This window comes from Danio aesculapii, chromosome 25 (assembly GCF_903798145.1).
Source record: "Danio aesculapii chromosome 25, fDanAes4.1, whole genome shotgun sequence".
Classification (NCBI taxonomy): Eukaryota; Metazoa; Chordata; class Actinopteri; order Cypriniformes; family Danionidae; genus Danio; species Danio aesculapii.
Window position 1 is genome coordinate 26,451,948 of NC_079459.1, and position 13,589 is coordinate 26,465,536.

The following is a 13,589-nucleotide window of genomic DNA, read 5'->3' on the forward strand; positions in this document are numbered from 1 at the left end:
TTAGATGTTATTTAAATGAATACATACAGTATTATATAGTATACAGTAAAGTTATAAAATTATATATATATATATATATATATATATATATATATATATATATATATATATATATAAACCTTTAAATACTGACAGATTCCTTTTAAAAAAACACTTAATATAGTCATAAGCATGTGGAATTTGCCTCGATCACTTCTTCCAAAAATTCAACTGAAAGCATGAAATAAATGTGACAACATCCTGCAAATAATCTAGAGCGAGTGACCCAATGCTTCACGACTGGTGTAAACTCATCATTCGTGAATATAGTGAGAAACAATGGTAACTTTGTCCACACAGCATCTTAAAAAGCACTTTGAGAAAGGAAATGGGAAAATATTCTCAAAATATGATGTGAAGCCCTTGTGTTGATCCATCCTTCACAGGCAGTATTGATATGACCCTCATTGGTGAAGCAGTTCACTGTATAATAGACTTTGTTGAAATGTATAACAGTTTTACAACATCATACAGCACATTTCTTTAAAAAAAAGGACATTTCTCAATTGTCAGTGGCTCGAATGTGATGGAGTCTCTTATGATCATTGGTAATTCCAGCAACAGTGCATTTGTAATGTGTTTATTTTATTTATTTATATATTTATTTGTTTTTTTTTTTTTTTTTTTTTTTTTTTTTTTTTTTTTTTTTTTTTTTTTTTAGAAAAAACTGTTCATGTATATATTTGTAGATTTTTATTTATTTATTTTATTTTTTCCCTCTCAACATAGGCTGGTTGTTTGTTCAAATGCCTTGTTAAAATGAGTTTTACATTGTCAATATTATTTGTTGAACAGGGTCTCCTCTGCTGCTTTTCGCCAACCGGCGGGATGTCCGGCTGGTGGACGTGGAGGTGGGCCGATCAGAGTCGGCAGTGGTGGTCAGTGATCTGGAGGACGCGGCCGCAGTGGACTTCCTCTTCTCGGAGGGCCTGATATTCTGGACAGACGTCAGTGAGGAGGCCATCAAACAGACCTACTACAACCTCTCTATGAACTGTAAGAGCAACTTTTTGTTCCATCGCTCAGGGGATTTCTGTGGAAATGTTTGGGGGGAAAACCTGAAAATAAATGTTAAATTACTTAAATAATAAAATAAAAATAAGATTAAAATAAATAAATGTACATTTATTGTAGAAGAAAAAAGAATGTTATTTTGATAAGTAGGGAAAATTTCTGAATTTCTGTGACCCACAATGCTAGCAAACATGTAACGAGACAAAATAGTAATTAAGGCTATGATATTGACAAGTTTTGGTTTATTCACTCAATTTATACGGTGTTTTTTATTTATTGTATTTATTTATTTTGTTTTGTTCTGCTTTTATGTTAATGCCCTGTATTTGATGGTCATCTGCATTATTTGCAAATTAGAAAATCAATAAAAAGTTTAAATCTATAGGAACAAAGATTGAAAATCCTTGATGCTATTATTGTTCCTGTTTACAATATTTTTAATGGAATACTTCTATAAAATTTTATTGTTTCAAAAATTATTTCTTTGACACAGTGCTGTTTCTTACAGCCAGAGATGCACTAAAAGTAATAAAATAAATCAACAAAAAATAATCAAGGTAATCATAGAGAGTTTAAACGTCACAGTATTGTTGTCTATAACTTTTCTATTTGTAGTATGTCATCGTTCTGTAAATGTATCCTCATATCAATCAAAAGAGCCACAATTAGTTATCCAATATCATCACTTAGTGCCACCAGACATGTACAGATAGATAAACAAATAATTTCTACAAGAATTAATCGCACAATGTCATTTATACATTCACATTCAACCTAAACTTGGGGTTTTATTGAGTTTGAGGGGCTCTGTGGAAAATTTATACAAATTTATAAATAATTAATAAAATAAACATACAATGAAAATTGTATCTTTTTAAAGCTAAATAAATATGCATTTAATATAAAAGAAAAAAGATTGAAAACCCATTAATCTTGAAGGCTATTTTTTATTTTTTGTTTATTTTGTTAATCTAAAAATTGTATTGTGAACACAGTACTGTTTCAGATAGCCAGAAATACTCCAAAATATCATAAAATAAATGTCTGGTGTTAAACTTTACTTTTTTCTAAAAAAAATCATGAAATAAAACAAAAAAGGTAAGTAGTAATAAAGATTTTAGATAAACAAATTGATTAAACAATACTTAATTGCATAATCTCATTTATACATTCACATTTAACCTAAACTTGGTGTTTTTAGAGAGTTTGAGGGGCTCTGTGGAAATGTTAGAAGAAAAACCTGAAAATAAATGTTAAATTAATTTATAAATAATTATTAAAATCAAATCACAATAAACAAATAGTACTTTTTTTTTAAAAGCTAAGTAAATATAACTTTAATATAAAAGAAAAAAGATTGAAATCTCTTGGTCTTGAATGCTATTTTTGTTTCTGTTTTTTTTATTAATCTAAAAATATCACTTTAAAATTGGTATTTCTTTGAGCACATTACTGTTTCATAAAGCTGGAGATGCACCAAAAATATCATAAATTAAATGTCTGATGTTTAACTTTACGACATTTCTAAAAGAAATCATAAAATAAAACAAAATTGGAAGTAATAATAAAGAGTTTAGATAAACAAATTAATTACGCAATAATTAATTGCATAATCTCATTTATACATTCAGATTCAACCTAAACCTGTAATTTTTAGTGAGTTTGAGGGGCTCAGTAGATTCTATTTTATATAGGCAAGGCAAGGCAAGGCAAGGCAAGTTTATTTATATAGCACATTTCATACATTCACATTGTTTTATTTGAGAAATATGTTATATAACACTCATCATCTTTTTTGTTTCATTTTCATTATCAATTTTTTTTTCTCTCTCAATGCTGAATTAATAATGATTGTTGAGTTGACCTTGTGTTCAATATATTACTTCAGTATTATTTAGATATTCTAGAGTTATGAGACCATAATTTTTAAAAGAAATTCCAGATGCACCTGATCTCTGTTACCATGATAAGGGCAAGTGTTTGCCGAAACGCGTAGGCACAGTTTTTATACAGACATGTCAAGAAAGGCTTTTTAATATTTTTTCCAAATTTTTTGTGTGCCTTGGACTCACTTTTGCTGTTTATTCTGATGAATTCCTTACTAAAAGAGCACCGACACATTGAGCAAGCTCCCCCTGAGCACTTTTTGTTTGATTCTGGACTTAAAATGGTTAAAATAAAACCTAAAAATAAATGTTAAACTAATTTATAAATAATTAATAATATTAAAGTATAATAAATATAGTACGTTTTTTAAAAAAAAAAGCTAAATAAATGTACATTTAATGTAAAATAAAAAAGATTGAAAGCCCTTGGACATGAATGCAATTTTTTTTTCTGCTTATTCTTTTATCTTTAAAATCTGTATTTCTTTGAACACTTGTTTCATATAGCCAGCAATGCACCAATATTATCTGATATTAAACTGTACAATTAAAAAAAATGAAAGTATGAATAAAGAGTTACAGATATCTCAGCATTGCTGTCGGCTGGGTTCTAAAAAGTCTTAAGATATCTTAAATTTCAAAATCTAAATTTTAGGTCTTAAAGTCTTAAATTCACTGACATATTGTGTTGTAGGACTTTTTATTTTACGATATATTTATATATTGTTTTAAACAGGTCTTCATTTTGCTTTGTCCAAGTAAAGCTACTGTATTTGGGCAACTTATTTTTTATATAATTGTTTTATTATTGTAAAAGGATACAATTCATAATAGCTGTTAGAGATTTTTACAGCAAATTCCCCAAATTATATAATAATAATATAAAAAAGAAAACAATTACATGATTCCTCATGATAATACTGGGTCATGAGAAAAATCTTAACCCTATATAAGTCTAAATTGTCATTCTTAAAGTCTTCAAAGGGTCTTTAAAAGTCTTAAATATGACTTGATTAAACCTGTTTGTAGTATGTCAATGTTGTGTAAATGTATCCTCAAAACAATCAAAACAGCCACAATTAATCATCCAATATCACCACTTACTGTAGTACTACCTGACATGTACAGATAAATGAACTAAATAATTATACAATAATTAACCACATAATCTCATTTATACATTTAGATTCAACCTGTGCATAAATTTGTTTAAGATCAGTTCTGTTTATTCTGTCATTTAACACTTTATTAAAATGTTGTTTTTATTGTGGCCTGCTAGAACACAACAAAACCATGCGGTATCATTATCTGGAGGCAGAATGAAACATTTGAGGAATGCTTCAACTGCTGTACTATTGAGGAACTGAATAGACTCCTTGTTTTTGCAGCTATGAAGGAGGCCGCGCTGGGCAAAGGGCAGACGGTGGTGGTTTCAGGTCTGGATTCTCCCGATGGCTTGGCCTGCGACTGGCTGGGACACAAACTGTACTGGACTGACTCGGAGACGAACCGCATCGAAGTGGCCAATTTGGACGGCACCTCCCGAAAGGTGCTCTTCTGGCAAGATCTGGACCAGCCCAGAGCGATTGCGCTAAACCCGTCTCATAGGTGAGTCTTTTCTGGTTGCGTTTCATTTTCGGACCTCTAATTTTTATTAAACTCATTTGAAAATTAAAAGTTTGTAACTTTGCAAGTTTGCAAATACAATAATATACCAAATAAAATATTTAAGTTTTATATTTACGTCAAGTGTATATTCTATATAAATAGTTTCTTTATAAATATTCATTAACATGATTAAATATTAAAATAAATGTAAAAATTAAATAAATAAATAAATGTATATATGTTTAAAAATTGCTATCAAATCATATTGAAAATCAAAGTTTGTATTTGCATAATATGTGTGTGTTCTATGTGCATTTTTATTATGTATATTTAAATACAAACATACTTCAACTACAAACATCATAATAAAAAAGCTACATATAAATATTTGCAATTTTATTTATATATAACTTGTTCTAGATAACAATATTTCAGATATATACATGCATGTGTGTACTTAAATTATGAATGCATGATATATCGGTGGCCAATATCAATATCAAACGATAAATGCTATTTTTAATGTTATTGTTATCAGTCCGATAACAAAGTTAGGCTGATTTCTGTAAATTCACTAAAACATTAAATTACATGATTTATTATTTTTTTTGCTTGTTGAATTTCTTCATATGCATGCTGTTTGTTTATTGTTTAATGCCGTAGTTGCTTTATTTAGGCATTATTTAAGTTAAGAAAAATTACAAGTTACATTTATCGACTATTATCAGCTATCAACCTCCAAGTCTAATTGATTTGTTACAAATCAACGATATCTGTCAAAAACATTTGCGCAAAAATAAAAAGTTATCCTCCTAATCGAATTGATTTATTATCGATTAATGGAATCCGTCAAAAAAATTGCAGAAAATTTTATAACATTTTTACATTTATTGTCTAATATAATGGCTATTGGACAATCAAAGCTAATTGAATTATAATCGATTAGCGATATCGGTCAAAAAAATTAGTAGAAAGTTTTCATTCACATATATCAGCTAATATATCAGCTATTGGACTACCAAAGCTAAATAATAAATTAATCTATGATATCTGTCCAAAAAAAATTTGTAGAAAAAGTTTTCATTCACGTATATCAGCTAATATAATGGCTATCGGTCAACCAAAGCGAATTGATTTATCGATCAATGAAATCTGTCAGAAAAATTCAAAGTTACATTTATTAGCTAATGTATCGGCAATCGGACAACCAAAGCTAATTGATTATCCATACGCGATATCTGTCAAAAAAAATTTGTAGAAAAATTTTCCATTTACACATATAGCCTAATATATCGGACAATCAAAGCTAATTTATTTATTATCAATCAAAGATATCGGTAAAAAAAACAAAAAAATTTCATTCTCGCATATCAGCTAATATATCAGTTATCGGACAACCAGAGCTAGCTGATTTATTATTGATCAACGATATTGGTCAAAAATATTTGCAGAGAAATTAAAAGTACTATTGAGCTACAATATTTGTCAAGAACAATTTGTATAAACATTTTAATTTGCATACATTGTTTAATATATCGTCTATCGGACAACAAAAAGCTGATTGATTTACTATCGATCAAAGATATCTGTCCAAAACATTTTTTTAAATTAAATTCACATATATCGGCTAATATATCTGCTATGTTACAACCAATGTTAATTGATTTATTATCGATCAGTGATATTTTTCAAAAATATTTGCAGAAAAATTAAGTTACATTTATCGGCTAATATATTGGCTATCGCCCTCCTAGTCTAATTGATTTATCATCGATCAATAATGTCTGTCCAAAAAATGAATATAAAAATGAAAAGTTACATTTATTAGCTAATATATCGGCTATCAGCAAAGTCTAATTGATTTAATGTCGATCAACAATATTTGTCAAAATAAATTGCAGAAAACGTATCGGCTAATATATCGGTTATCCGACAACCAAAGCTAATTATTATTGATCCACAATATCTGTCAAAAAAATTGCATAAAAATTAAGTTACATTTATCAGCTAATATATTGGCTATTAGCCTCCAAATCAAACAGATTTATTATCGATTAACAGTATCTGTCAAAATTCCATATCATTGCGTCCCTAATTTATATACATGTACAAATAATAAATATTGACAGTACACACACATATTATGGTAATGAAAGCTTATTTTGAATGCAATTATTCGTGATTTATCGATTAACAGCACCTAGTTATATATTCATAATAAACATACTGAGTACTCTTACTTACTTTATGTGAATACAAACTTCAGTTTTTATGGTGGTTAATCGTTTTACAGCACGATTTCAGTGGGTGGTCTTCGCATGCATCCTTCCACCCTTGACCCTCAGTGTTCATTAATGCATGGCCTAGTTGTTTATTTATAGACTATTAGAGCTTCCCCCCTAAAGGGAGATTGGGATGCAGTGTAGCATTCAGGCTGTTTCCTGTTGTTGTGTGGCTTGTCGATCCTGCATGACAAACCTTCACTTCGTCTCTTTGGCCCCAAGTCGATTCCACTTGTGTGTCTGCTTGGCGAGCTGGCGTGTGTTTATATGCATCATGTAACTTGAGTTCTGAGAGATGGCTCTCGCTCGCATTACTTAAGCCCTGACTTAGCTTGTACGCACGTACTTGGCTGGAGACATATTAGGTAACGTGAGTCACGGTCTGCGGCATGTCTTACAGTTGGAGGATTGTAAGAGTTGTAAGAATTTGGGAGGGTTTTTGTTGGGTCAGTTTTAAACTGGTGGTAATTTATTTGGGTTTTGTAGTGTGGTTTATTTGTCATATATAATATAGCAATAATAGTAGGGATTATAATTTAAAGTAAATTGAATTTTTTAATAATTTAATATAAAGACTATAATAAATATTAAAATGTTTTAAAAATGAATAAAACATTATTGAATTACTTAATTAGACTATTTTAAAAAAAAGTACTAAAGTATGCAATTTGTGCATTTATGTAAATTAGGTACATTATGTAATTATAATGTGTTTATATATAGTAATATATAAAACATAAAGAAATAAACAAATTTTGGTGATGTAGATGTCAAAAAATGAAATCCGTTTATGACAAACTAGTACTATTACACACCCAATATATATATCCAATATAATAAATATACTAATATACACACTATATATATATATATATATATATATATATATATATATATATATATATATATATATATATATATATATATATATATATATATATATATATATATATATAATTTTAATCATTTTTATAATATTTCCCAAATGATGTTTAACAGAGTAAAGAAATGTTCACAAGATGTCTGATATTTTTTTTTTCTTCTAGAGAAAGTTTTATTTGCTTTATTTTTGCTAGAATAAAAGCAATTTTTATTATTTTTTTAAAAGCATTTTAGGAACAAAATTATTAGCCCTTTTATATATTTTTTCCATATATCGTTATACAATGACTTGCCTAATTACCCTAACTTGCCTAGTTAACCTAATTAACCTAGTTAAACCTTTAAATGTCATAAGCTGTATAGAAGTGTCTTGAAAAATATCTAGTGAAATATTATTTACTGTCATCATGGCAAAGATAAAATAAATCAGTTATTAGAGATGAGTTATTAAAACTATTATGATTAGAAATGTGTTGAAAAAAATCTCTCCGTTAAACAGAAATTGGGGGAAAAAATAAACAGGGGGGCTAATAATTCAAGGGGGCTAATAATTCTGACTTCAACTATATTTACAGTTGAAGTCAGAATTATTAGCCCCCCCTGAATTATTTACCCCCCTGTTTATTTTTTTTTCCCCCAAAAATTATATAGCGTTATATAAAATTGCACATTTTCCCTCTAAGTATGAGATCTCGCCTTACCTAAGAGAATAAATTAAGGATGATGCATACATGTAATGGTCGAGAGCAGGTTTACAAAAAAAGTAATAGATGAAACTGAAAGGTAAACAAAAATGTAAGAAATTACTAGCAATTTAATTTTAAACCATTGTGCATGTGCTGTAGCGCTGCTGATGTATAACCCCGCCGGTCTGTTCTTCATACTTCACATGTCCTTCATACTTTACTTGATCTAAGAGGATTTGACAGATCCTGGATCTTTTGATTTTGATAACTGATCTCTGGGTAATTTGGTTCTTCAAATCAGATTAAAATGTCTGGATGAATTGATCTGAAATCGCTACGTGTGTTGTGAAGGACAGCTCTATCAATCCTCGAAATCACGATCAGCAATGCACCGATTGGCGGACGGCACAGCAGCGTTATGACATCATCTGATTAATGTTCAATTATCCATGTGTTAAATATTATAAACAATAACTTTCCACATTTGTTGTGGGCTGCACGTTTTACACTTTCATGTGTCAAGAGTATTTATCAGTTTATTAAATTAAATCTTTAGATCGGATTTTATTTATTATAGTCTCCTATTTAAGTTTCTTAATCGGTGTGTGGAATGACTGGCTGTTTAAATTAATTTTGAACCAGAAAAAGCATTTAGACATCGGTAAAACTTTCTGCAACTTTACCGAAGCATCTAATCACCTGCATATTAGCTGTCATTACATGTATGCTGACTACATAAATTATTATTCCTCAAATAAACAGTCGAATATTATGCATGTCTATTATTATACACAAATTGTACTAAAGTTTGTATCTAAAAGTCCATATTAATAAATATTCGTTTTGAACCCCTTGGAGAGAACCCTGCTCCCGAGCTGTTGCTATGACAACAACTCTCACATGAGTTTTAAAGAACGAAACGATCCTGGATCATGTCAAATAGTCAATAACCAAATCAAGCTAATTGAGTAATCCACGTACGAAGAATGGACCCCAGTTCACGAGATAGGCTAGATCAGCAAGTACAGATCGAGTCATGACATGTAGTTATCTGCTGATGCTAATCTCCAGCCCATCAATCGGAGCATCCCTATTAAATACATTTACCAAAGTAAATATCTATCACTTTATTTTTATTTGTTTATTTCAGTGCCCGGTCTTATTCATGTTCCAATGAGAATAGTTAAAAATATTGACGTATACATTTGTCGTATGTATAAAATAGTAGTAAAATGGCCATATTTAGGTTTATTTAAAGCCGTAGACTATAATTAGTGCTAGTATATGTTTTAAGATTTCGTATTCATGTCATTCGGCTTTTATATTATTAATTATTTCTTTGATTGTTGCAAACAGTTTATATTAACATAAACAAAAAACATTGTAAGACAAGTGAACTAAATGACCTTTATATATGCATTACAAAAGATTTTATGGTCCTGACAACTTGAATACACGTTATAAAAGAATAAATGCACTGCTACTGCAAATGACATATTTTCTTAGTCTACTTAGTTGCAAGTACAAGGCTTTTAGCTCATTCTGTATTTATGACACCCAAGAGCTAGGCTATTTTTCCCAGAATGCACTTCACTTCGGTGTAGTGTATGATGAAGACATTAAAAATGGAGCCAGACACTGTTCCTGGCCTGTGGCCTAAAGAAACACATCCACACCACTTCGCTTTCTTTTTCTTTCTTTCCTCTTTCAAAACATTAGCTGCCTGTTTTGCAAAAGTTCAATGTGTTTGTAAGAAATCGCCAGAGCGAGCGATTCCTTCTCCAGTGCAAAGATCCAGTTACACCGCAATCCCCAAAAGTTAATATCTGGCATTTTTTGGAAGCGGCCCTACTTAATGTAGGCTTCATGCACTTTTTATTTTCTTATTGTCACTGCTTGAGGGGGCTTTGAGTTTGAGATTTACCACAGAGATCGGAGACCTCTGTCGGGGCCCTGCTTCAGATCACAGAAAAGAGGGGGCTCTGCTTTTTTTTTACAGCCCTCTCAGAGTGAGAGCAACCGCATGCAGGGGCCCCTGAATTATGTTAGTCTGTTCTCAAGACACGTTCATTGTTTTCACATTCTCCGAAAAAGAGGCTTGGGAGGAGTGAAGAGATGAATTACCATCAGATGAAAAGAATGGCTGTTTTTTCTTTTTATTTATCGCCGTGTTAAGCTTGCTGACTCCTCTTGAATTTTTAAAAATATATATATATGGCCAGACAGACGTGACACGTCCAGATATCTGACAGAGGTGTTTTATTTGGAGATATATAGCTTAACGTTTGGAGCCGTTCTGCCATCTTTTTTTTTTGTCGGCATTCCACTATCTCTGTTCACTGGGTGGCTCCGGTTGAGGTTCTCTGTTGCGTGGCCAAGCGTCAGGTTTATATCTGCCTATAACACAGACAAAATCACAACAGACTAGCTCGCACGCACGCACACTCCAGAGATAGCAACGCTGACGTCTCTGCACAAGAGTTTTTCTTTAATGTAGTAGCAGTTGTTTGGTTGCAACAGCAAAGTGAGGTGCATAATTTGTTTTGATGGTTAAAATATTACTCTCCAGGGTAAAATCTGTACATATTTTGGTTGTAAATTTAGGCAAATGTGTTAAATGGACCTGGAAGTACTGTACTTTTTGTTGTAGTTAATCATGTAAAATGTCTGCGGAATCTTTTATAATTTTTTTTCTAAAATTTTATAGTGTTCATAATCAAATTACTTTGATTAAAACCTGTAACTATACAAATTAAAGCTAATTTAGCTTTTTACTGGTGTAAAACTGTAATTTAAAAATGTAAATATATCGTTGGTTATATTAAACTGATGTAACTGCAGTTTTCGCAAAGTTAAGTTAGCTTCCTAAAGACTTTAAATCTGCTATAATGTTAAAGAGCGTGCCAAATTAGCAATATTTACAAAACTTTGCATTCAAACCAAGTAACTTTCTGTTGAATAGTGCAACAAAGTTGTGTTTGTGTCCAGTGATGTCTTTACTTAAGTCTCTGTTTAAAGTGAAGGCTGATAAACTTTTTCTATTGTCTGTAGAGTAAAACATTTAGCACTTTGCATGTGTAATATGTGTTGGGGCGTTCACATATTGCGTCTTTTGCTCGCTCAAGTTTGTTATTTCTAATAGTGCACACATATGGAGCAGCACACATGCGGCATAATTTGCTCTCGTTTTCCAAGCGCACCTATTTGAAAACCTCTCAACATTTGCCGCAAGCGCACTGCGATATGTTTAACTAGAACTAACCAATCAGCTTTAGGCATGGGACAATTATCGGTTTCAAGGTAGAGCGCTGTTTGGAAAAGTCAAGGTTTTAAAAAACACCAAAGTTTTCTGTTATACCGTTCCTAAACTATATGTAAGGTTTTTGTTTGTTTGTTTGTTTGTTTGTTTGTTTGTTTGTTTTTTACATGTTTTTTACTACAGTTTTATTTAGTTTTTTAGGGCAACAGTATCTTCAGCAGAAAATTAACTTCTACATGAAAAGCTACTGGTCCAGTATTTTAAGTAAGGTTAAGTATTTTAAATGTTCCTTAAAATAAAATATTTTGTGTTTAATGGGGGGTAAAGTTGTTGTTTTTTTTACCCAGACATTTAAAAAGAATATATTTTGGAGCAGTAATCACAATACCGTGAAACCGTGATATTTTTATTCAAGGTTATCATACCATCAGAATCTTATACTGGCCCATGACTAATCAGCTTCATGCTTTTATATGGCATATGGAATACGTTAATTACCTAATTACATCAAACAAATGCAGAGCACCCAAACAAAGCAGTGCTTTTTCATTTTCTCTATAAATAAAAGTTGTATCAGAGCTGCACTAATGCCTTGTCCTCTTTGAAAATGATTAACGCCACTGGAGCGTTAGCGCAAAGTGTGTTGACATTGTTGAATGAAACGATGCACCTAACACTTTTCATGCACTTTTATGTATATGTTAACGGGCCCTTAAATGCCATTAATAATACTACATTCTTTGTCGTGGCTTAATATGTTTCAAAGAAATGTCTTTCAAAGAAATGTCTAACTCTATAATATAAAAAAACAAAAACTTTAATCTGTTAGCCATAATAATCTCTTATTGCTGTTAGCCATATTAAGGCCCTACTATACTTCAACTGTCAAATCGTATGTCAAAGAAGGTGGAGTTCCTAAACATACTCACCGATTGCATAACCATAGTGGACCAATGGCAGCTCAAAGGTCTGTGTGAGTCACAACAAGCTCTGTCAAAAGCTTTGGTGAGCTGTTTTGAACTGCTGTAACAAACTCAAAACAAACTTCATTTTCAGCTAGATTTTGTTTGAAATTTCGTAATTTTAGTTAGTCTTTCGATTTTGTATGTGGTGTAACGGAGCCTTTAGCCATTATTGTATTAATTTGTTCGGTCTGATCGTTAACCTCAGTTATACTAAAGGCTGATTTATACTTCATGAGTTAGCTTCGGTGCTGCCTTCGCACGGTCGCATATCCCTTGCCGTGATTGATGCCGACGCTGACGCACACCTCTCAGAAATGTAACTACATGTTACAACGATGCGTAGTGCTTTGTTAATGGTCCGCTTAGTAGCTGTGACCAGTTTGGGTGGGATCGAGAGCCTAGCAAATCCATTTGAGCAAGTGTTTACAAGTCCCGTGAAGGAGCTCTAGATGAAAACAAAGCTCTAGATCTTGTTTTGAGTTTACCTTATGATTAATTTTACACGTATTATATAATTAATATTGAATAAGCAAGTTTTAACAACTAGTACATTAAGCAGCATTCATAAAAATCTAAACACCTGCGAAGAAACAAGACACAGAGGAACATAAAAATGCACTGCCAGCTAGCGTTTCGGAAGTGTTATTGCAGAGCAACACAAACAGCATGCAGAAGTATAAATGCAGGACTACGCACAAGCTATGCGATGTGGGTCACGGCAGTCACTCGATGCAGAAGTATAAATCAGCTTTAAAGGAGAGGTCACGTTATCGAAATAATACAAATTTGCTAACAAAAACTTATCCAAACAACTTGTTTAGGTCAGTGAGCAAATTGACATGACCAACTTAAACCGCCTTCTTTTGCACAAAATTCTTTTATTGCTTACATCCATATTGAATTTAATGAATTTCAAACAAATTGACCCCCTTTTTGTCACTTATTTGACTGCTTTAACTGTGGTTTTA

The 13,589-nt window shown here is 31.3% G+C and overlaps 1 protein-coding gene across 1 annotated transcript in view; it reads left to right on the forward strand.

Moving 5' to 3' along the window:
* The window catches only part of lrp5 (low density lipoprotein receptor-related protein 5), a 129,133-nt gene that overhangs the window by 27,232 nt on the left and 88,312 nt on the right, over window positions 1-13,589 (forward strand). Inside the window, exons 2-3 of the mRNA XM_056451349.1 lie at window positions 835-1,035; window positions 4,328-4,547. Coding sequence (XP_056307324.1) covers window positions 835-1,035; window positions 4,328-4,547 — 421 coding nt within the window. The remainder of the gene's footprint in view (window positions 1-834; window positions 1,036-4,327; window positions 4,548-13,589) is intronic.